Consider the following 20,855-nt stretch of genomic DNA (forward strand, 5'->3'; position numbering starts at 1 on the left):
GCGAGCAGGATGTGTCCGACACCGACCCGAACCCAGGGAAAGCCAGGGCTGAGCTGCTGCCTCTGCTGCAGGGGTCACGGTGCAGAGGAACAGCAGAAACAGAAACACTGTACAGGTAATTTTAGGCCTGAGATGACTGTGTTGACAGAAAAAAAACCATGGCCTGCAGTTAGTTTCTAAGGGAAGGTTTCTGCACGCCTCACTGACCTGAAGAGCCTCCTCTCCCTGCAGTAACTCTTGAGCTTCTTGGATAAAGCAGGGTAAGGAAATGTAAATTCCTTGGTAATTTGAGAAAAGAGAGGAAACACGTTAGCAAGCCTTGCAAGGGACAGGGCTATCATATAATGTACACCCAAAGAATCCAGTTAGGGTGAAGTAGCAACCAAAGGAAACTTCATTAATTGATGAAAATATTTATCAGTTCAAACCATAATAGGAGGTGGTGTTTACATCTTATTATGTACATCTTATTATTATATGGTGTTTACATCTTTGTTCCTACAAAGCCTTTGGGGCTCATAATTCTACAGCAGTTGTTAGACATCAGGATTATTGACCACACAAAAGTCACTAAATCTTTCCAGGGCTGGGGTTGTGTGAAAGACTCAAAAGTTCTGGTGACCTGTAGTGATAGTCTGCAGTTGGGCACATCAAGATATGTTTGAAACAAGAATTTCTATAGGCAGCTGTGAGTGGTGTAGAGGAAATGCAGTTAACCACTCAGAACTAATTAGGATACTTTTGTGGTGAAAAGTCCTAGGGGACTTGACACATCAGTGCTCTGAAAATCAGTTATATGTCCTACCAAAAGAATAGGTTACAGGTTTGGATTTCTTCCTGAGCTGGAAACCTTCTTGCCTATGTATTTTTGGCTGACTCTTATCACCATCCATGGATGTAATTTTTTCTTAACATGTCTCCTCTGGAGTGATATGATCTTTTGGGTAAGGAAACTGTTTAAAGGTTGTTCCTCTGCCTCTCCTCTTGTAGGATTTCATTGCATGCATCTCAAAGAGGTGTTTAAATTGTCACTACTGCAGACTGACTGTAGGTCTCCCTTCACCACTGAGCAGAGAGCAGCTTTGGGGAAAACTATTTTGAATCACAATTTTTCTGCTGCAGGGAACATTTCAGGGAGTTGCTTGGTATCTCCTTGGAGAGTGCTGAGGGTACAGGATCTGTGTGCCAGGAAGGACCACAGCATCACCCTCACTGGTCAGAACCCAGAGCACCATTCTGCTCAAAAGATGTAGATGGGTGTCAGCAATTTCTCTGCTGGCCTTAGAGCCACGGTTGAGGATGGAGATACAGCAGGAGTGATTTAGGGCTCTGGCAGCCAAACTCTTAGGAATCTTAATGCCTCAATTTAAGCTATGGCTGTCTCTAGCTCCCTTGTGAGTGACCTCTTTGCAGGAGAGGCTGAAGGCAGAGGCACACCCCAGTGCCACAGCCATGCCCATGGTGATGCTGGGCTGTAGCCTGGATGGCAGAGAGTATGGCACATGTTCCCTCCTGCTGCAGAGGAGGCAGCAAGGCTGGAGAACCACGTAACTCTCTGCTCTCTGAACATGAGGCAGAGCCCTTACAAATGCTGAGAACTCATCAGGTATTAATAAATCTGGTCCAGGCACCAGCTACAATATCCCAGGAATCAATACTCACATTACCATGGCTGAAGTGCTCTGGTTGCCTGAGGAGCCCCCAGCAACCTGCTGAGCAGTGCAGTCACAAAAGCTGTTGCAAGACTGTTGCTCCTGTGTTGCCTCAGCCAGAGTGTAACAGCTGCCATTGGGTTGTGGCAAGGTCTTACGACTGTGTTTCCACATAGGTGGGTGGGAGGAAAGGATGAGAGGGAAACAGGACATTTGGGACTCACTCTTTCTACCTCCACTCTGAACTCTGCAGGAACCTGTCAGCTCTTCTCACTGTGCTGGACTCATCTGCCCCTTGTGTAAGTCCAAAGTCCATGTGCAGAATGCAGAAGTCACTCCTGGATACAGGAACAGCACAAGAGCAGGCACAGGGCCAGGAGCCTGAGATCTGGGTAAGGGGTCAAAGCTGTGAGACATCCCAGCACCAAGAGGGCTCAGCCTGGGTGCAAGGATGGGGCAGTAAGATGGGACTGACAGCCTTTTGACAAGGTAACTGACCCCCCACCCACCCCTTCAAGCTGCTGGCCAGGATAATTTCTGGCACTGGAGCAGCACTGATTTGCCTCTTGTCTCTCCACATTCCCTCTTCTCCCTGTCCCTCTCTGTCTTTCATTCTTTCATTTGGCTGGCTTTCTCTCCTGTTTGTAATACACAGACTGAATGTTGCAGATCCAAAAGATGTCCCTTTGCTTCATGGAACTGCATGATTTTACAGCTGGATAGTTATTAATTCCATAAGGAACTAGCAGTGTTTATACCATTTTGCAAATAAAAGACAATTGACAGTGCATGAAAATAATGACTTCAGAATTTTCAGACCTCCTGATAAGTTGAGTTTTTTCGAGAAGCAAAGCTTTGCATTTGGGATGCTTTTCCAGGGAGTCTTTTTCCAGTCTCATAAAGTGATGCTTTTTGCATCAAAATAGTGTTTAAAACATCAATACTTAGAATCTTTTCAGGGCTTTGCTACGTTTATTTAATTCCTGACAGCACATATATCCCCAGTGCTGATAAACTAAAAAATCTAGTGACAGTGTGGTCATCAGGTAATTTATCTTGATTGCCAAATTATCTGCAACATCTTGGTCCACACTGTTCCTTGTGTGTTGTCAGTCAGTAGCAGACATTTAATTTACAGAAGTCAGAGCTGAGGTGTGTGGGCAGTGCTCAGTGCCTCTGCTCTATGAGGCAACTGAAATGTGATTCAGAGGATTAGCAGGGCTTGTGGGGAAGAAAGGAATGTGAATTACAGGAAAGCTGCCACAGTGACAGGGCTGATGTTGAATGCAGAGTCAGGATCTCAGCTGTATGATGGTCACTGGAGAGCAGAGGTCAGTGGCTGAACTGGAACTGTCCACAGCAGTCACTCCAATTAGCAGCTGGGATTATTGTTCCAGTGTATCTCACTGTGTAGTAGTAAAAGCTCTTCTGAAACTGCATGGCTAATACCAGGTTTATATCTGCATCATTAATACCAGGTTTATATCTGCATCACTGTAGCATTTCTTGGAGAGACAACCCCTAAGGAACAACCTTGAAGACACTGCTATGGCTCTTGCTGCTCTGCATTTGTTACTGAAGAGCCCACGTGCTGGGTCCCTACGGGCTCCCCTGAGAAGATCTCTCCAACTTTGCAGCTGGAGCTACCCAGTTCATGCCCCTTTGAGTTACGAAGCCATCAAACAGCAGTACAGACCAGAGGTACCAGAGTACTTCAACTTTGCAAGAGATGTGCTGGACAGATGGACTGAAGTGGAAAAGGTGACAGTTTCTTGGCTTCTCTGTTGCTGAAGCATTTAGTGCTAGTCAGCAGTGCTGAGTATCTGACAAATCCAATGACCAAGACTCTGGGGTTGTGTTCTGATTATAATCTGGTGATCATCTCATGCAATTTGAACCTGTAGAGTCCTTAGACCATCTGCTGTCCTGTCTACAGATTTCCTTTCATCAGTAACTCCAGTGAGATTAAGGATAAGTAAATAGGTGCCTTATAAATGAGACTGTGAACTGAACTGCTCTAAACCTGCCATCTGTTCCCCCATCAACCTTGACATGTGCCTGGATGTGCCAAGGAAATCACTTGACCTCTATGTGTTACCTTGCCTAGATGTAAAATTAATAGTAAATAACAGCATAATGTCAGACCTCATCCAACTATCCCAAATGTGAAATATTCTGTATGCAGGGCTTGGAATCTACAAAACTGAACAACTTTGAACCCCAAACCAGACGTGAGCTCTGTTCAAGGAAAGGGAAAGTAGAAAAAAAACATGGGAGTATATGTCAGTCACCTTCCTTACTAGGCAGGTCTTGTCTCTCTGGATGCAGAACTGTCCTCATGAGTTCAGGCTGTTCATGGTGAGGGGCTAAATGGAGTCAGATTCATCCTGGCAGCAAAAACAGAGCAGAGGTATCACCTGTCAGGTGCAATTGTTTCTTTAGCAGGGAAAGCAGGTTCTGGCAGGCTGTGAGCAGAGCAAGGAACAGACTTTGGAGAAGAGGTTTTGCCCTCTGAATAAAATCTGCTCCCCTGAAAATGAACCTTAGTGTTACTGTACCTTCAACTAGATAATAAGGTGTTACATTCTTGCTGCCAGAATGAATTTTTTGCTTGGTAGGTGACTTGCTAAATGCATTGGCCCCCTGGGAAGCACATTGTATGCATACATTTCAAATCACTTCACACATCACTTAGGTGAGATATTGATTAAACATCACACTGTGTGGTCTGATGCTTTTCAAACTTTGATTTAATTTTCAGAAGTACCAGACAAGCCCAGTTCCAGATGAAGTTGAAAGTAAGCTCTGAGGGCTCAGGAGACCCTGGGGCACAACCCAGAGGTACCAAGAGTCATCAGCTGCTCTGTTGTTGTGACCTAAAGCAAAAAAATTCTTCTTTCTCTGTGCTGATTACTGTACAAACTCTTCAGAGTATAAGATGAAGAAGTCAGGAAAGGAATATAAATTTAATTTCCTAAACTTATATAAACTTTCCTAAACTGTTCTTTCTAAGGGAGAGTTCTCTGCCCTATTTGGAATCAGTAGCAAATTTCTGTTGCATCCTCAGGTTTCTCCAGCACTGAATAAGTGAGGAATGCTTTTCTTCCTAAAACATGAGGTAAAGGAAAGGTATTTCTAAAACGAAGCATTTGTACTGTACCCTGTTTTTCTACAGGAGGGCAAAAAATCTAAAAACCCTGCATTATGGTGGGTAGATGGTGCTGGAGAAGAGGTGAGGTGGAGCTTTGAGGAGCTGGGAGTGCTGTCCAGGAAAGTGGCAAACATACTCTGTGATGCCTGCAGCCTGCAACAGGGAGACAGAGTTATTCTGATCCTGCCCCGGATCCCAGAGTGGTGGCTGGTGAATGTGGCTTGCATGAGAACAGGTCAGTAAAAGCATAGAAATGCTGTGTAGGTACAGAAATTGTCACTTAAACCATTTAATGCATTCAGAACTGCCAATGTGCTAATTAGGATGAACTAATCTCATGCTGGTCAGAAGCACTCTTCATGCCAAGCTTCTCTTCGTGGTGCTTTTAGGACATTTGCACATATTCTAGCTTTAAAAACACCCTGTGAGTCATGTGCCTCTGTCATTCTTCTGTCTAGCACTTGTGACACTCCTGAAGGCACTCTCTTGATTACTTGCAGTGAAATTAGCCCACACATAGCAAAATGTTTCACTTGTTTCTCTATGGAATCTATTTAATGCTCAGCTTCACAGTATTTACAGCCCAGGATGTCTTGGTGCCTCACAAACACCTTGTGAGACAACAGCTGTGTTTACCAGTAAAAAAGTCAAGTCTGGAGAGACTTTTTCCAGGGACAGTGTTTTTCAGAACAAGAAAAGTTGTGCAGTTGATTTATTTTAGCCTCATGATCAACTTAGTATTTGCTAACTTGTCCTCCTTCTCACACAGCATTTAATCCATCAAAGAAATCTGCACATTTACAAATGCAGGGCTGAGTCCTGCTTTTAGTACAGTCCTGTCCCACTTACAAGAACAAAGTCTGCTTGTAGGTACAGGTGTTATTCTTAAATTTTGAGACTATTTTTTATTCCACTTCCCTGTAGGAACTGTTCTGATTCCTGGCACACAGCAGCTGACAGCAAAGGACATTCTCCATCGACTACAGAAATCTAAGGCAAACTGCATCATCACTGATGATTCTGTGGCACCAGCTGTAGACTCAGTTGAGGCTCAGTGCCAGTCTCTGAAATTCAAGTTACTTGTGTCAGAGGGCCACAGAGAAGGATGGCTGAACTTTAAAGATCTCCTAAAGTGAGTAACCACTGCTGTGAAAGTGCCACATCAGTAATGATAGTACAGCACAGTGATTTGTTCTGAACAGGAAATGTTGGCACACACAAATCTATTTTTACCATTTCAGGTGGAAATTTTTACCATTTTCACTGTGGAAAAATATCAGTGTTTATGACATTTTCGAATGCTACAGTTACTTTGCTTAAATATTTTCAAAAATGTGTTAAGTCAAACTTTCAAATCATTTTATGCATCATTTTGCTTACTTTCAGAAATGCTCCTTCTGATCACCACTGTGTGAACACAAAGTGTCAAGACCCAATGGCCATCTACTTTACCAGTGGAACTACAGGATCTCCAAAAATGACTGAGCAGTCCCAGAGCAGTTATGGCATTGGCCTCACAGTGAGTGGAAGGTACAGATATTACTTGAAATTAGCCATATTGTTGTAACTGGTCCCCAAGCAGAAGGAAGAGATTTTTACCAGAAGCTTTTGTTTCAGTAGTTTAGAAAACAGCTGTTATTTTACATCCCAAAAGGTGTGGGGTTTTTTCCTTAGAGTCTAGAGAATGTAGCAGTCATATAGTTACTAACTTATTTTTAACATTTTGTTTAACTTTTGGTAAATTCTTCATTGTGTTTAAGTTCAGAGAACCACAGAGTTACCTTGGTTGGGAAAGACCTTCAAGGTCGAGTCCAACCAATAGTAGATTGCCCATGAACTGAGTCTGAGCACAAGTTTATGAAGTCTGTACCACAAAGGGAAAAATCCCATGAATCTGTTAGGCTTCTAACAGAATTCATCTGTGTCTGGATTAGACACAGCTCCTGCAGGAACAAAATGCTGAAAGTTCAGGATCTGTACATTTATAAAGCAGTGTTATTTATAAAAAATTGATATAGCAGTTTACTTCACTCTAACAGGCACAAAATAACAATCAGAGAATACCAAACTAGAAGTAAACAAAGGAAAAAAGATCTTCATTCCTCAAAATGAGTTCAACCAACAAAAGCCCTGCAGTCCCATTCATACTCATACATCATGTTCTGAGGTGGTGTTGATTTGTCCACCTGTATAATTTTTCCCTTAGGAAAATGCAACTTCATTTTATCCAGATGCTGTGACTCTGAAATTCAGCCATTTCTAATTGACATCTACCTGAGACAACCAGTGCTGGAGCTGCTTCTCTGGCACATATCCTGTTGATTTTTTAATATTTTCCTTATTCCTGCCAAACAGAAACTGTGAACCATTGCCTTGTGTTAACAGGTACTGGTTGGACTTGACTTCCTCAGATGTATTTTGGAATACATCAGACACAGGCTGGGCAAAGTCAGCTTGGAGCAGCATTTTTTCACCCTGGATTCAAGGGGCGTGTGCATTTGTACATAAAATGCCACAGTTTGACCCAAACATTGTCCTTCAGGTAAGTGGGGAGAGGTGAGCAATAAGCACTGCTGGTCTCTGGCTGTTCTTGCCCAGCTTTTCATTCACTGCACAGGAGGCATTCAGCACAGTCACAACTTCCACCAGGTGGGTACCAACTGATTAGTTAAGTCATGAGTGCTGTAAATACCTCAAAACAAGATCAGATTTGACATCCAAGGTTTCATCCTATGCTCTGCTCTGGATCTGACTGCACAAACCTGCAAACATCCATTATTAGGGTTAAATGTGAAGAACACAAGAAATTGTTCTGGGATTTGTGGAGCTTTTTGGTGTTGTTAATAAACTAAGTAACAATAACAGATGAATGATAATTTCTGGTGCCTATACCATGTAATTCATGCTGGAGGAGTGAAGAGGAAGCAAGGTTGAATTTCTTTATATAAAGGTACCAACATTCTGCTCTCTTGCATCTTTCACACACACAACTCTTCATCATTTGGAAAAGACTCTCATGTTTCATTCTACATGGAATGACTTTATCATCATACCCATGTTGATTAGATGGATGGAAATTGCTATTTAATATTAGGCAATGTTGTTGAAGAACAGAGTCAGTTTTGCATCTAGAAAAGTAGCCTTAGCCTGTTTTCTGCTTAGCTGCAATTGTGAAGAAATTCTGTAAGAGAAACTTTAAAGCTTTAAAGAGTTAAAAACATTGGTGTGGTGAACTAACTGTAAAATGGTGCAAATTCTGTTTTGAAGAAAAACTGATGGAATGTAGCTGCTGTGTCTTGGTAAGTGCAGAGCTCACTGCTTTTAGGACACTTAACATTCTGTAAATGCATTTTGTAAGTTGGATTGTTACATTATCTCTTAAAATGAAGATGGGACCTTGCAGGCTTGAGTATATTGGCAAATTTTCCTTTTTTTGTTCTAAATTCTCTAGAGTCTGTCAAGATTTCCCATAACTGTTTTCTGTTCTCCTCCAACTGCCTATCGAATGTTTGTGCAACATAAACTGTCCAGGTAAGCAAAAGCAGTGTGAACTTTTTGGTGTATTTGGTCAAAATAGCAGCTCAGATTATGTATTTCTCAGTGTTTTGAATCCTAAGTATTAGGAACAGAATAAAGATTTAGGGGTAGCTTAACATTTTTTTTTTTTTCATATTTGTTTTTGTTTAAGAGGATACAGTTCAAACTGAATTAATAGGATTCAGTAAAAATTTCATTCTTACATAGGAAGAACTCCTCAAGGCAGCAGAAAGATGACTCCCAGTTATTGTTTTCTCTTTCCCACTAAGCTATACATTCAAAAGCCTGAGGCACTGTGTGAGTGCTGGGGAGCCAATCAACCCTGATGTGATAGAAGAATGGAAAGCACAGACTGGGCTGGATATTTATGAAGGCTATGGACAGACAGAAACAGTATGTTCTGCTTTACTTATCTAAACATGTATGCTTTACAGGTGCAGCAAGAAGTTTTTTTCAAGTTGCCAAGAAAAAGTGATTACTATATAGAGTTACAACTTTTAGGGGGAAAGTCAGTTGCAGTAAGCAATCCTGGAAAAATGTAAGGGTTTTAAGTCATGCAGCATTCATAACAGCTTCACCCAAAACCCAAGGACTGTTTTTCATGCCTGTAGGCTTTAAATTAGGAACAAACACAAGAGGGGTATATTCCCCATTACAAATTCTGATTCTGAGTGCTTTAGAGCACTCATTCATTACTTGGAGCTGTGAGCATGATTCAGAGGGTATTGTTTATTTCTAGAAGTTTAATCACTGGATATGGCTCTAATGTGGTTATAATAAGGACAATTGGTACTTCTTATAGAAATACACAGTATTAGTTGACTATTTTAAACATAAGCTAAAGATAGAATATACAAGCTACAGTTTAATTTAAATAAAAACTAAACCAAACACCACTTGTTGCAGGTGCTGATCTGTGGAAATTTTAAGGGAATGAAAATCAAACCTGGCTCCATGGGAAAGCCAGCTCCAGGGTATGATGTCAAGGTATGGTACCTCTGGTGACAGAGTCTCTCTCTGGTCTGATCACTGTTAAAAAGCTTTGAAAGCCCTAACACAGAGTTGTACCATGTGCCATCACTCTGCAGTGAACATAAACAGTGAAGAAATGCACATTACTGCCCTTACTGCATGTGAAATGAAGCAGATTCTAGTACCTTATTTGCAATATGGGATTAGATTTTTAGTGTGTATCTTTCATTTCCTAAGTCTTCCCACCCTGTCTGGGGTCCTCCCTGGATCTTAGTAACTGTGTTACATGTTTGCTTAGTACTTGGCATTTCTCAGATAAAAGACTGCAAAGTACAGTGGACTTGTCAGAGTAAGACCCCTAATGCTCCTGATAGAGAAAATACTTTGGTTATGTATTTTTAATGTGCACCACAAGATTCTATAATTTTAACTTAATGCTTTGAGTCCAAGATAATAAAGCTGTATTTTGTTTATTTTTAGATTATAGATGAAAATGGTACTATTCTGCCTCCTGGAAAAGAAGGAGATATTGCCATCAGAGTAAAACCTACGAGATCACTTTTTCTTTTTACTTGCTATGTTGTAAGAATATTTCTATAGTTAAAGTAGATACCCTGTTAAATCTGTCACCAGGAATTTGATGCCCCATTTAATTTACATGGACTCTGCTTACTGCTCTGAAAACCTGGGGGAGGAAAGAGGGATTTCCATTTTTTTCCTGCAGATGCTTGGTCTACTTATATAAACAATTACATGTTTGATGGGATTGTCCTGCCCAGCATGTTAAAATCCACATTCTTTTGATGGTTATGTCCTTAATATAAAGGGAAATGTTTGACAGACCCCCTGATCCCAAAATACCCTTTGGCCTAAGGGAATAGTGCCCTGAGAAGTAAGAAATCTGAGAAGTAAGAAATCTGAGAAGGAAGCCACTGTTCAAACCCCCTCCTCCAGATTTGAGCTTCATGAAGTGTTTCACGTGCAGAAATTTTATTTTTTTTTCCATGCTGGTTAGAATTTTCAGTCCCACAACCAGTAGAACAAGTGCATAGTGCTTTCTGTTCTGACACCAGGAAATCTTGTTAAATTTTATTGATACTGCCAGCCTATAAACAGGTCTTGTGAGCATGCAGGAAAGAAACATTATGCAATCTGCCTAGAAAAATTCTTGCAGAAATCAGTTGTATTTGCTGTAGAAAGAACACTGCTGAGCCAAAGCTCTTCTGGGGGTGAAAAAACCCATCCAGGATAGGATATGTTAGCAATGCAAAGGAAGATCATTAAAGGATAATAACCTAAAAGCAAATTCTCTGCTCCATAGTCTACGTATTTTTAACCTTCAGTGGTTCCTAAAGCTGTGGGGCATAACATGATGTGATTAAAATTTTAAGCTTGTCACATTTACTGCAATTTATGATTTTTGTATCTAGTTTTGTAGCTTAGTAATGGTGAATTAATAATTGTCTATGATTAATGTCCCATTTGAATCTGATGCACATGACCACAGTATAGACCTAGTCTGGGAAGCTGACATTTTTAAATACTTGACTGCATCATAACTTATATGCTAAATGTATATGCAATTTAATGTAATCTTCAGGTAATTTTCATGCAAAATGCAATTTAATGTTTCATAGGATGATCCAGAGAAAACAGAGGCAACAATACGTGGGGACTTTTATGTCACTGGAGACAGAGGGATTATGGATGAGGATGGATACTTCTGGTTTGTGGGAAGAGCTGATGATGTCATTAATTCTGCTGGGTAATTTAAGACTGGTTAACATTAAATCTGAATAACACAGATGATTCAGGTGTGCAGTTATGTTCAGATGTTACCAAATACAACTGAAGGCCCTTTTCTCTATTTTAAAGATACCGTATTGGACCATTTGAAGTAGAAAGTGCCTTAGTGGAGCATCCTGCAGTGGTGGAATCAGCAGTTGTCAGCTCTCCAGACCCCATCAGAGGAGAGGTAAACAAATTCATGTATTTAAAGCAGCTTTACACATACCAGAGCTGACAAAGCCTAACATTCAAGGGATTTGTCTATCCAGGGAATTTTTTTTTTAAAGTGAAAAATAAATTCAAGGCATCATTTCTACTCTTATCAGACACTGGAGAACTCACACAGAAAAAACCTGACCAATTGCCCCAAATCAAATATAACAAAACTACCATTTGAGGCTTTTCCTGCCATTCTTAGTTTTTGGTCTTTATTAAATGTATATAAACTCCCTATACAGTCCAGACCAATAGTGGGCACCCACAGACTTTGGTAGAGCATTCTATACCTGCCCTATATGTTATTCTGCAGTTTGTCTGCAAATGTTAGGTTAAAGTTTCAAATCTGACTGTTGTATAATAACAGTTTCATTGGCATTTAAACCATTGCTGCCCCAATTTCTTTAGGTAGTGAAAGCCTTTGTTGTTTTAACATCTGAGTATGCTTCACATGATCCAGAAAAAATGAAGAAAGAGCTACAAGACCATGTTAAGAAAGTTACTGCTCCATACAAGTATCCTAGGAAGGTGAGTGCTTAAATACCCAAATAATTTTATCTGCCATAAGACAGTGGGTGTTAACTACAAACTATATGTCTTAGAAGTCTATGCTGCTCAGCTTGAGAAAAGTAAAAAATTAGGTAAATTCTACCTTATTTTCTATTGCACTTTTCTCCATTTCCCAATAGATGGAGTTTGTTAAAGAGTTGCCAAAAACTATTAGTGGGAAGATCAGAAGAAATGAACTGCGACAGAAGGAGTGGAGAAAATATTAGAAGTACTTGTTGCCTTCTTACAGGATATTTTACAAAATAAGATACTGCAGATTTACACGGTAATGTGAACTACAAGACATTTTACTATGTCTTCCTTACTTGAAGCTTGGATAATTTTTTACCTGATTCCCAGCATGTGGCTGTCCCAGGTGCAACAATAAAAACTAACAGTACAAAAGCAGGCAGACTGATACAAATGAAATGGGGAACTCACAAAGTCACGAGCACAATAGGTGATGTGTGTTAAATAAAATGTGTTAAATTTAATTGTTTAATCTTTATTATTTTTTAATGTAAAGGATAAAAAAGCCAGTAAGAGTTTAAGAGAACACTGTTGCTTCAAGAATCACTTTGGAGAAGTCTGACACCCAAATACATTTTTAGAAGTATTTAAAAGTTAGTTACAATCATACCAGTGTATTTGGACAAAAGTGTAAATAATGTCTGCATTATTAAAATGTTCTTTAAGAATTGGACTAGGGAAGAATTTAAAATATATCATAAAGCAGAATTTAAAATATATCATAAAGCAGAAATTTAAGATTTGTAGCAACAGCTGCTTATACTTTAGCACTTAATAGTTTCATTTGTTCTCTCACATTTCACTAATGAGATACTTGACTGTATTGATATTTTTGTATTTAATTGCCATTTCTATCCATGTTATCCAAGCAGTGTAATTTTTGTCCCATTCTTACAACGTATATCTGACATCATCTGACTGTCCTGATCACATGAAGCATGATCAACTTACTGAGTTTAGGATTCGGACAAAAAAACCCATCAAATTTTCAAGTTCTCATAGAGGGTCTAAGACAAAAATATTTTTTGTTGGAAGAATTTCCTAAATTCCTAGCAGAACTTCCAAGAGAATTTGAAACATTCAGGATGGGACCATTAGATTTCTCTTTTAGAAGCACATATTCCCACTTGAAGTATCCACAGCCCTTCTTGCTACTTTGGTGCCTGCCCACGGGACAACAAAAAAAGGCTTTGCCATGATTTGGACCAGAATTTGACACATAAAGTTTTTTAGCTCTTCGACCACAGTTACAGAGAGGGGGGGTTGGGTTTCCTTTTTTCACAGCTCTTACAGACTGATTCAAATTGACTGTAGAGTTCAGAATGGCAGGAGACACTTCGGACAAATTTGAAGTTCTTAAAGGTAAGGAATGATCAAAAGATGCAGATTTCTCTTGATATATAGCAAAAGACAGTTTTTTTGCTGGTGGGAATGTTTTTGGACTAGTTGGCTTTCTTTTAGGAGCCTCTGAGGGAGTGGAAGAATTTCCAGTTAATGCTGATTGTGCTGAAATAGGATTTATGTTTGCAAGTGGTATCTTAAAAGCTGAAAAATTGGAAGTCTGCCTCTGTACTGTTCCTACATTATAAATAGTAGTATCAGGACTTTTGTAAACAATAGATTCTGGAGGTTCCACAGGTACTAGAGTGTTCTCCAAACTTTGATTATCTGAACTCATCACAGCCAATTGTTTTGAAATTGTTTTCTCTTCATACATTGTTAAAATATCTGTACTCGAGTCATCTTTGAACTGAGCACAGTCTGAATTTTTTTCAGATTGTGATTCTGGTATTAAAGCAACGTCTTCCCAGTCAGTCAGCAGAGATAAGCAGTCAGAACTAGTACTGATATCCTCACTAGAGATGTTAACTGAGGGGATGGTAGTGGAGACAAGCACCAGTCCTGACCCATGTACTGGTAGGCTGGGTCTGACTGTACCCAGAAGGTGCCCACTGCCCAGTCTTTGCTGAGCACCTCCTGCCACAGTGCTGGGGACCTGCCAGGCCTGCTCAGGGGGAGCAGGGAATCTGCCAGTGGATGGGGTCAAAGAGCTCTGGGCTTGAGCTTGTAACTCAGTGCTTAACCTGCTGCTAGGTACAGTGTGGATGTCTGAAGCAGAGTCAGTGCAAGTGGTCTGTTCTTCTCTTTGTACCTTAGAATTTATCTTAATTCCAGCAATACTGTCGTGTTTTTTCTCAGCCAGAGAGTTTGTTTCACAAATTCCATCTCTAGATGTTTCAGGTCTGCTGTTACTTCCCAGTGGAGTCTTGTCAGCCAAGCTTAGAGTTGGTGTTCTGGAAATTAAATTACTCTTTGGCTGTGCCTAGGGAGCCCGTAAACAAAAGGACATTTTGGAAAGTGAATACCCAGAAGTTTTAGGAATCAATGCACAAATTAATAAGCAGCCTAAGAATGTTCAGTTCAATACACAGTCAAGATACTGAGATTATTATTTGAATAACTCACCCTTCATCTATATTCCAGGCTACAAAACAAGTAGAATGAGAGAGTACAGAGTAGTTACTAACCTGATCCAAAGATTTAGTAACCTTTAGCACACATCCATCACAAATCAGCCTCCAAGCAAGATGAGCAGTATTCCGAGAATCATCCAACCCTTCAAAAGTATGGCTGTATTAATGTCTTGGTTTTAAAGATGGTGGGGATGGTTCTTCTTAGAGGAAAAATGTAATCTAGGTAAGCCTTACATAAATGACAGGGATCCACAGCACTCTGACACAGTTATCTAGTTCAAAAAAAGGGAGTGGGAATAAAAAGTTCCTAAAAATTCCCTGCACTGGAACATCTGAAGGACCAATCCACAATCTTTAAAATCTTTTTCTACTCTATTAATCATGAGTAAAGAAAAAAAAAATTGCTGGTATTTGCTTACACTGACCAGAGCTATCAGTTAAAATCAAGTTTCCTTATCTTTCCTCTGCCTCTTTTCTTTTGCACCCTGGCAATTCAGAAACTGATCTTGCTGAACATGCACAAGAGCACTGGGACAGATTTCAGAACTAAAGCAGACTCTGATCTTTGAAGCATCCAGCCCTTTCCTCTTTTGATGTTTTTGTTGCACAGTACATTGCATAATCTGGAAACAATAGTTACTGTTTAGAGTAATGACCAGCTACTGCTATCTGCTTTCATTTATCTAACTAAAGCTAAATAGTACTTACTTGTCTTTATTTTTTTAAAAAAAATTATTAAAATGAGGATCATCTTATCATACTTACCAGAATGTTCCCGTCCTGCAAAAGCTATCCCCAAATCCTGCAAAGCACCACTTAGCCCCCTAGGCTTCCTATTATAGAAGGCCTAAGGAAAAAAAAAAAACAACACAGGGAAGTTAGGAAGCAAGCAGAGCAAAAAAATGTCAGCTCAAAAAATTCTTGTAGGATTATCATACACTTATCAACAACAGCACCACGTTGTCTTCCCAGCATTAAGATTTCTACAAAAATTCACACAGCTCTAGGGCATGCAATTTGTTATTGAGCCATAGAAATGTGGAAAGAAAACAAATTAGTTACTCTGGTCACTGAAATATAAAACAGCAGCTTGTAACCTCGGATACAATTAATCTTTGAGATTATAATAGGGGTATAAATATTTCAGTTTTATCAATCTCCTCACCCTGTATGTTGCTTTGAGATCAATCCAGGAATTCAGAATGTCAGGTTTTCGTAGCTGCTTCCTTTTACACTCATACTGCAGACACACACCCAGGTCCCAGTCTGCACAGAAAAAAATACAGATAATCCATCACTAAAGAACTGGCCTAAGATCCACATAAACATGCCTTAAAATCAGCATAAAAGGGCATAGCTTTGCTGCACTGGGACATCAGAATAAATATGCTTATTGTTAGTAAAGAATGACTTCAGGAACTCAAAGACTTCATTAAAACATTAATGACACCTTAGGACTGGTGACACAGTTTAGGAACAGGGAGTGATGCCAGTCCCTTGTGACAAAGAGGTAGTGAACACACCAGGATTCAATAGATTTCATCTTTTCAGTCTTATCCTGATGTTGCACATCTTTAATATCTACTAATAGGATTTTGGCTCCTTAGAAGTGAAGAGACAATCTCACTAGCACCACCAAATGTTCATTTTTTGTTGTATTGTTCCACAGAAAAAGCAAATGAAAACTGTATTTACCTGTCCAAGTAACAAAGGCACATGGTTTTGTGTCTGAAGTAGAACAACTTGTTGTATCTGAACTGAATATAATTTTCTTCTCTTTTTGTATCTTGTGAATCCATTTCAAAAACTGTGATAAACAAATGTTTAGAGGGACGCCTTCATCAACTTGATTCTTTAGGGAACAGAACAAAAAGAATGTGCTGAAATTAATTTGAGGTTTTTTTTCTCTCTTTAGGTCTTTCAAGGCATGTTTAAGAAAAACAGGAAATAGCAACTCTGCCGGTGTAAAGTCACAGTGGATGGAGTTTTACCTGCGTGATGCCCGTTAGCTCTGTGCAGAACTCGGAGAGAAGAGGATGCTCCTGGGGCTGGACGTAGCTGTGGAATTCGGACTCGATCTCTCCCGTTGCGGTGTTCAGCAGGACCGCTGGAAACTCAACTGTGGCAAAAACAGCGAGAAAAAACCACAACCAAACCCAGAACAGGAAGGCGGGAAGGTTAAAGCGGGTCACGGAAGTTACTTTTTTTGCTTTAAGCCACCCCCGTTCCGGGACTCACTGATCTCGGGCCGGCGCCGCCCCGGCTCCGTCCAGCACGTGGCCTCGAAGTCAAGGACGATCAGGTACCGGAACCACTGACCCGCCGCCGCACGCTCCCTGCTCCGCGTCCGAGCGCTGCTCCGCGCCAGTCCCAGCCGCCTGCGAACCGGCACCGCTTTAGCACCGGATCGGACCGACCCTCCCGAGCACCGCCACCGCTCCCCTGCCCGGTCCCTGAAGAGCCCCAGTAGGCGGCACGCCCCTCCCCGCCCCCCGGTGCCCCGTCCTGCACCTGGCCAGGCGCTTGGTGGCCATCCGGGCCCGGGCGGACGGGCAGCGCTCCTGTCTCTGCCGCCACCTTTCCGAACCTCCCGCCGGGGCGGCGGCTCCGCCCCCATCGGTGCTGCCGACAGATCGGCTGCTCTGGCCTTACTGCCGGGCAGGCGCGGGCAGCTGCGGGCCGAGGCCGCGTGGTGCGGGGCGGCCGGAGAGGCTGCGGTGGGGTCAGCGTCCTGAGCCCTGCCCGGGCCGCGCTGCTGTTGGGGCCATGGCAAGGGCGGCCTGCGTGAACGGGTACAAAAGGCGGGCAGGAACCCCCGAGAAGGCGGGGGGATGGCAGGCGGCTCGGAAGAGGAGGAAGGTGGAGGAGAGCGGCGGCAGCCGGGGCCCTGAGGTGAGCGGGGACCGTGCCCGGTGTAGTGAGGCAGCGATGCCGGCCCGGCCCTGCCGGGGTGCTCCCCTCACAGCCCATGGGTGCTCCCCTCACAGCCCAGGGGTGCTCCCCTCACAGCCCATGGGTGCTCACTCAGCCCTCAGCAGGGCTCTTGCAGCAGCCGCGGTTTCCGGGCTGGCGCAAACCCGAACCTCATCGGGAGGGTGGTCAGGGGGTCGGGTACGGGCCCGATCCGCAGATTATGGCTGAGTCTCTACCCCGGGGGACGTGGGAAGGAACAAATGAACATTCTGAGGGCTAAGCATGTACCCTGAATCAGTTTTCCAGAGTAGGCCTTGAAAGGCGCCCCGTTCCTCCCAGCACACTGACCCCAGCTGTGCCAACCAACTCCTCCGGTTTCCCCCTCATGGTGACACCGGGGTGCAGCCTGGCGAGTGCTCAGCTTGGGACAAGTCAGTGCTGTTTGTGCCTGTTTAGAGACTGAAATTCCTGTGGCTGGCAGAAGCCTTTGCTGGGTGGAATAAAACTGCTGCAGTCTGGTTGGGGTTTTTTTGCAAAGCTGTAATTGGGCTGTGTTGCAAACGACGGTGTCCTTGCTTATTTGTCTAACTTGGGATGAGAGATGAGGGACCAGCAGTCACACCACCCTGTGTTATTGTCACCTGGTGATTTTTAACCATTTGAACCTCAAAAGTTGTCACCTCTGTTTAGCTTCCTACCCAATGACCGGTGGCTTTAAAATGCCTCAGCTCAATCCAGGCTCTGCAGGAATTAAGGAGCACAAAGCTTGTTTGTTAGTGTGGTGAGGGGAACACAACTTCTGGTATTTGTTTGTCTTGTGGGATTTGATATTCTGTAGTGTTCAGTGGTGGGGGGGGGTTTTCTGCTCTATGCTTTGATTCTTTCATCACCTAAAAGTTTTTCACAGGTCAAAGGAGCTCCACTGGAACAGGCCACATGGTCTGTGGAGGTCTCCAAAAATTATGCATTTTCTTGCTGGGTAGCTTTTAGAAGAATTTGTGCATTTAGGCTTAAAGAACTCTTGTGTTGAACTGTGTGTTACATTCTCCACTCCCTCTCGTCTACTCCGTGCTTGCTTTCTGCAGTTTTCTAGGATTTTACTGCAGCATCTCTTTTCCTGCAGGGGTCAGCAAACCATCTGCCAAAACAGATCCCATAATGGAGATGAAGTAAATGGGTTTCAGCAAAATCTTATGTGAACTGGCTACATGTAACACTTATAAATGCCCAAAGCTTTATAGAAGCAAGTGGCTCAGAGAGCTGATCACGTTTGCACATCAGATAACTTAATGCCTCCATGCTGCATACATTTACTAACACTAATCTTTTGTTTAATAATTTTTGAAGTTAGATTAGCTGGGCTTCTGAAATACTCGTTGTACATTTTAATATTAAATTGTGGAAAGAAAACTTCTGCCTGTAATGAGTAGAAGAGTCATTTTAAATGTAGCTGTTTCCAGAGAATTTGTGGCTGCCCCATCCCTGGAAATGTTCAAGGCCAGGTTGGATGGGGCTTTGAGCAGCTTGGTGTGGTGGGAGATGTCCCTGTCCATGCAGGGGGGGTGGAACTGGATGATCTTTTGAGGTCCCTTCCAACCCAAATCAGTCTGTGGTAAGATACTGATACAAACAGTACATACTTCCCTTCTACCATACAGCTAATTGATTTTTCCATGAACTTATGTGACTACTTAAAACCTTTCTTTACCAGTGTTTCCCTTTGTGCAGGAGAAGTCATCTCACTTGTCAGCAGCTTTATTTGGTGAGGACTGTGAAATCAGCCGTGAGCAGCTCTATGAGTTGTTGAAGTTTGCAGCTCTGGGAAAGGGCCACAATGCAACCCAACCCAGGTATAACTTGTTCATATTTAGGAATGCAGCCAATCTGTGTCCTGAAGTGTGGTGAATATCTACCCAAAGGAATATTTGCCATGCTGGTTGTGGAATCCTTGCAGTGCAGCTCCCACAGTGACAGCCTGTCTTATGTAGATAGAGTTGCTAGATTGGGCCAGATACCAGAGTTCTCCTGACAAAAACTGCTACTTCATGGTGTTGTTTCATGCAGTTATCAAAAACTAAGCAATTTTGTGGAACAGAAGCAGCTTCACATACTAACAAGTGAAATACCATGTTAAAAACATAAGCACAATACAAAAACATTAACATGGTTCATGTCAGGTATAATTGAAACAGGGTATTCTGGAGTGTTTTGGGAAAACCATTTTAATCACTGCCTTTTTTCAGAGCAACTTCACAGCAATGGAAGGTAAAGGCTGAGGAGGATATGTAACCTTGGATAGCAAAAATGTGATGAAAAGTAATGAATCTTGAAACTCAAGGCAAGAGTGATCCCAGTTCAGGTTTTTGGGAAAAGAAAATTATATTGTGAATTATTTTTTTTATGCATTAATTCACTAGAGTGCATCACTATGGCTGAAGTCACTTGTGTATTCACGTGCTGCTGCATGTAAATAAGGCATAAATGTCTTGAAATGGTACTGCAGTAGTACTTTGCTGTAATTCATTCTTTCTCTGTCTCACATTATGTTGCTTTCAGGAATGTGTCTGTTTGAGATAAGCTCTTCCAATTGAAGTCATTTGGCACTTTGCCATTTATTGACTTAAAAGCTGGGCTGCTTCCAAGTTTGTTTTTGAAAGTGCTTGATAATTGTTTTACTTTGATTTTTTTTCTTTTTTTTTTTTTTTTTAAACTGCAGCTGGTGCCATATTTATCACCAAAGCCACCTGGCTGGGGTTGTGGTTATTGTTCTACATGAAATGAGCCAGCTCCATTTCTACAAATTCTATTTGCAGTTCAAACACCTCAGGAAAGTCTTCCAGCATGTAAGTCCCCAGTGCTGTCTGCTGCACTTCTTCCAGTCCTGAAACCACGTCCCAAGCACTGATTGCTGCAGTGAAATCTCTGCCTTTTCCAACAGGAAGTGCCCATCTTTGACTCTCAAAGCAAATGAGAGGATCTATTTGTAGCCTTTGTCAGCTCAGAACAAAAGCCAAGGCTTTGATATTAGAAACAGAGTTTCAAGACTTATGTTCTTTGAAGCCTTACCAGGTGAAACCTCTACTGATGTTTCAGTCTCTGACTGCTTCCCACCTCTTCAGGATGCCACTGAGATTAAAAATACTCTGTTAATTTGGAATTTATGCTTGAGTGAGCGAGGAGACTCTAAGTAGAATTATGCTGTTCCCACTGGTTAAAAAAATTTCACTTTTGCTATTTGTGCTTTATGTCAAGTTTCTCCCATTTCCCCCCAAAAATTATTGAAAAGGACTTTTAAGTTTCTGAGTTACAAGCAACATTTTTGAAGGAAGGAAGAAAGAAAAACACTTCAATTCAGACTTCTAGAGAATCCTCCCTGAACTGCAGCAAATGCAAATCACCACTTAACTGGAAAGTCTAGAACTTGCTTTAGTTCTGTCAAAGAAAGTCTTGAAATTTGCCATCTTGATCGTATCAGGTGAGGCAAATCTCCCTTAGCACAAAGAATCCTGTATCCTCTGGCTTTAAAACAGGTTTGGTTTGTGTTGGGTTTTCTTCCTTCCTTGCAAAAACGCC

At 41.7% G+C, this 20,855-nt stretch overlaps 3 protein-coding genes across 8 annotated transcripts in view; 2 read left to right on the forward strand and 1 right to left on the reverse strand.

Moving 5' to 3' along the window:
* On the forward strand, nt 1-12,359 carry LOC139803916 (acyl-coenzyme A synthetase ACSM3, mitochondrial-like). Of its 6 annotated transcripts, none has more exons than XM_071760575.1 (15): nt 1-115; nt 1,906-2,044; nt 3,153-3,413; nt 4,828-5,038; nt 5,728-5,935; nt 6,190-6,333; nt 7,189-7,345; nt 8,255-8,334; nt 8,610-8,733; nt 9,247-9,327; nt 9,793-9,894; nt 10,950-11,077; nt 11,188-11,287; nt 11,725-11,844; nt 12,006-12,359. In XM_071760575.1, exons 2-15 carry the CDS (start codon nt 1,967-1,969, stop codon nt 12,090-12,092), a joined length of 1,881 nt encoding a protein of 626 aa, XP_071616676.1. In that variant the 5' UTR covers nt 1-115; nt 1,906-1,966; the 3' UTR covers nt 12,093-12,359. The 6 variants fall into 6 exon arrangements, with proteins under 6 accessions (XP_071616676.1, XP_071616677.1, XP_071616672.1 ...); XM_071760576.1 differs by having other exon boundaries at nt 1,906-1,951; XM_071760573.1 differs by lacking the exon at nt 1-115 and having other exon boundaries at nt 1,967-2,141.
* On the reverse strand, nt 12,327-16,982 carry ERI2 (ERI1 exoribonuclease family member 2). The gene is made up of 8 exons (XM_071760577.1): nt 16,881-16,982; nt 16,608-16,747; nt 16,361-16,488; nt 16,065-16,221; nt 15,535-15,635; nt 15,135-15,216; nt 14,424-14,512; nt 12,327-14,218 (listed from the first exon to the last, which is right to left on the reverse strand). The coding sequence occupies exons 1-8, from the start codon at nt 16,901-16,903 to the stop codon at nt 12,884-12,886; spliced, it is 2,055 nt and encodes a 684-aa protein (XP_071616678.1). The 5' UTR covers nt 16,904-16,982; the 3' UTR covers nt 12,327-12,883.
* The window catches only part of REXO5 (RNA exonuclease 5), a 15,196-nt gene continuing 11,085 nt past the window's right edge, over nt 16,745-20,855 (forward strand). Inside the window, exons 1-3 of the mRNA XM_071760569.1 lie at nt 16,745-17,261; nt 19,011-19,132; nt 19,999-20,125. Of these exons, the coding sequence (XP_071616670.1) occupies nt 17,136-17,261; nt 19,011-19,132; nt 19,999-20,125 (375 nt within the window). The 5' untranslated portion in view covers nt 16,745-17,135. The remainder of the gene's footprint in view (nt 17,262-19,010; nt 19,133-19,998; nt 20,126-20,855) is intronic.

The sequence above is a fragment of the Heliangelus exortis genome, chromosome 17, assembly GCF_036169615.1.
Source record: "Heliangelus exortis chromosome 17, bHelExo1.hap1, whole genome shotgun sequence".
NCBI classification, from domain to species: Eukaryota; Metazoa; Chordata; class Aves; order Apodiformes; family Trochilidae; genus Heliangelus; species Heliangelus exortis.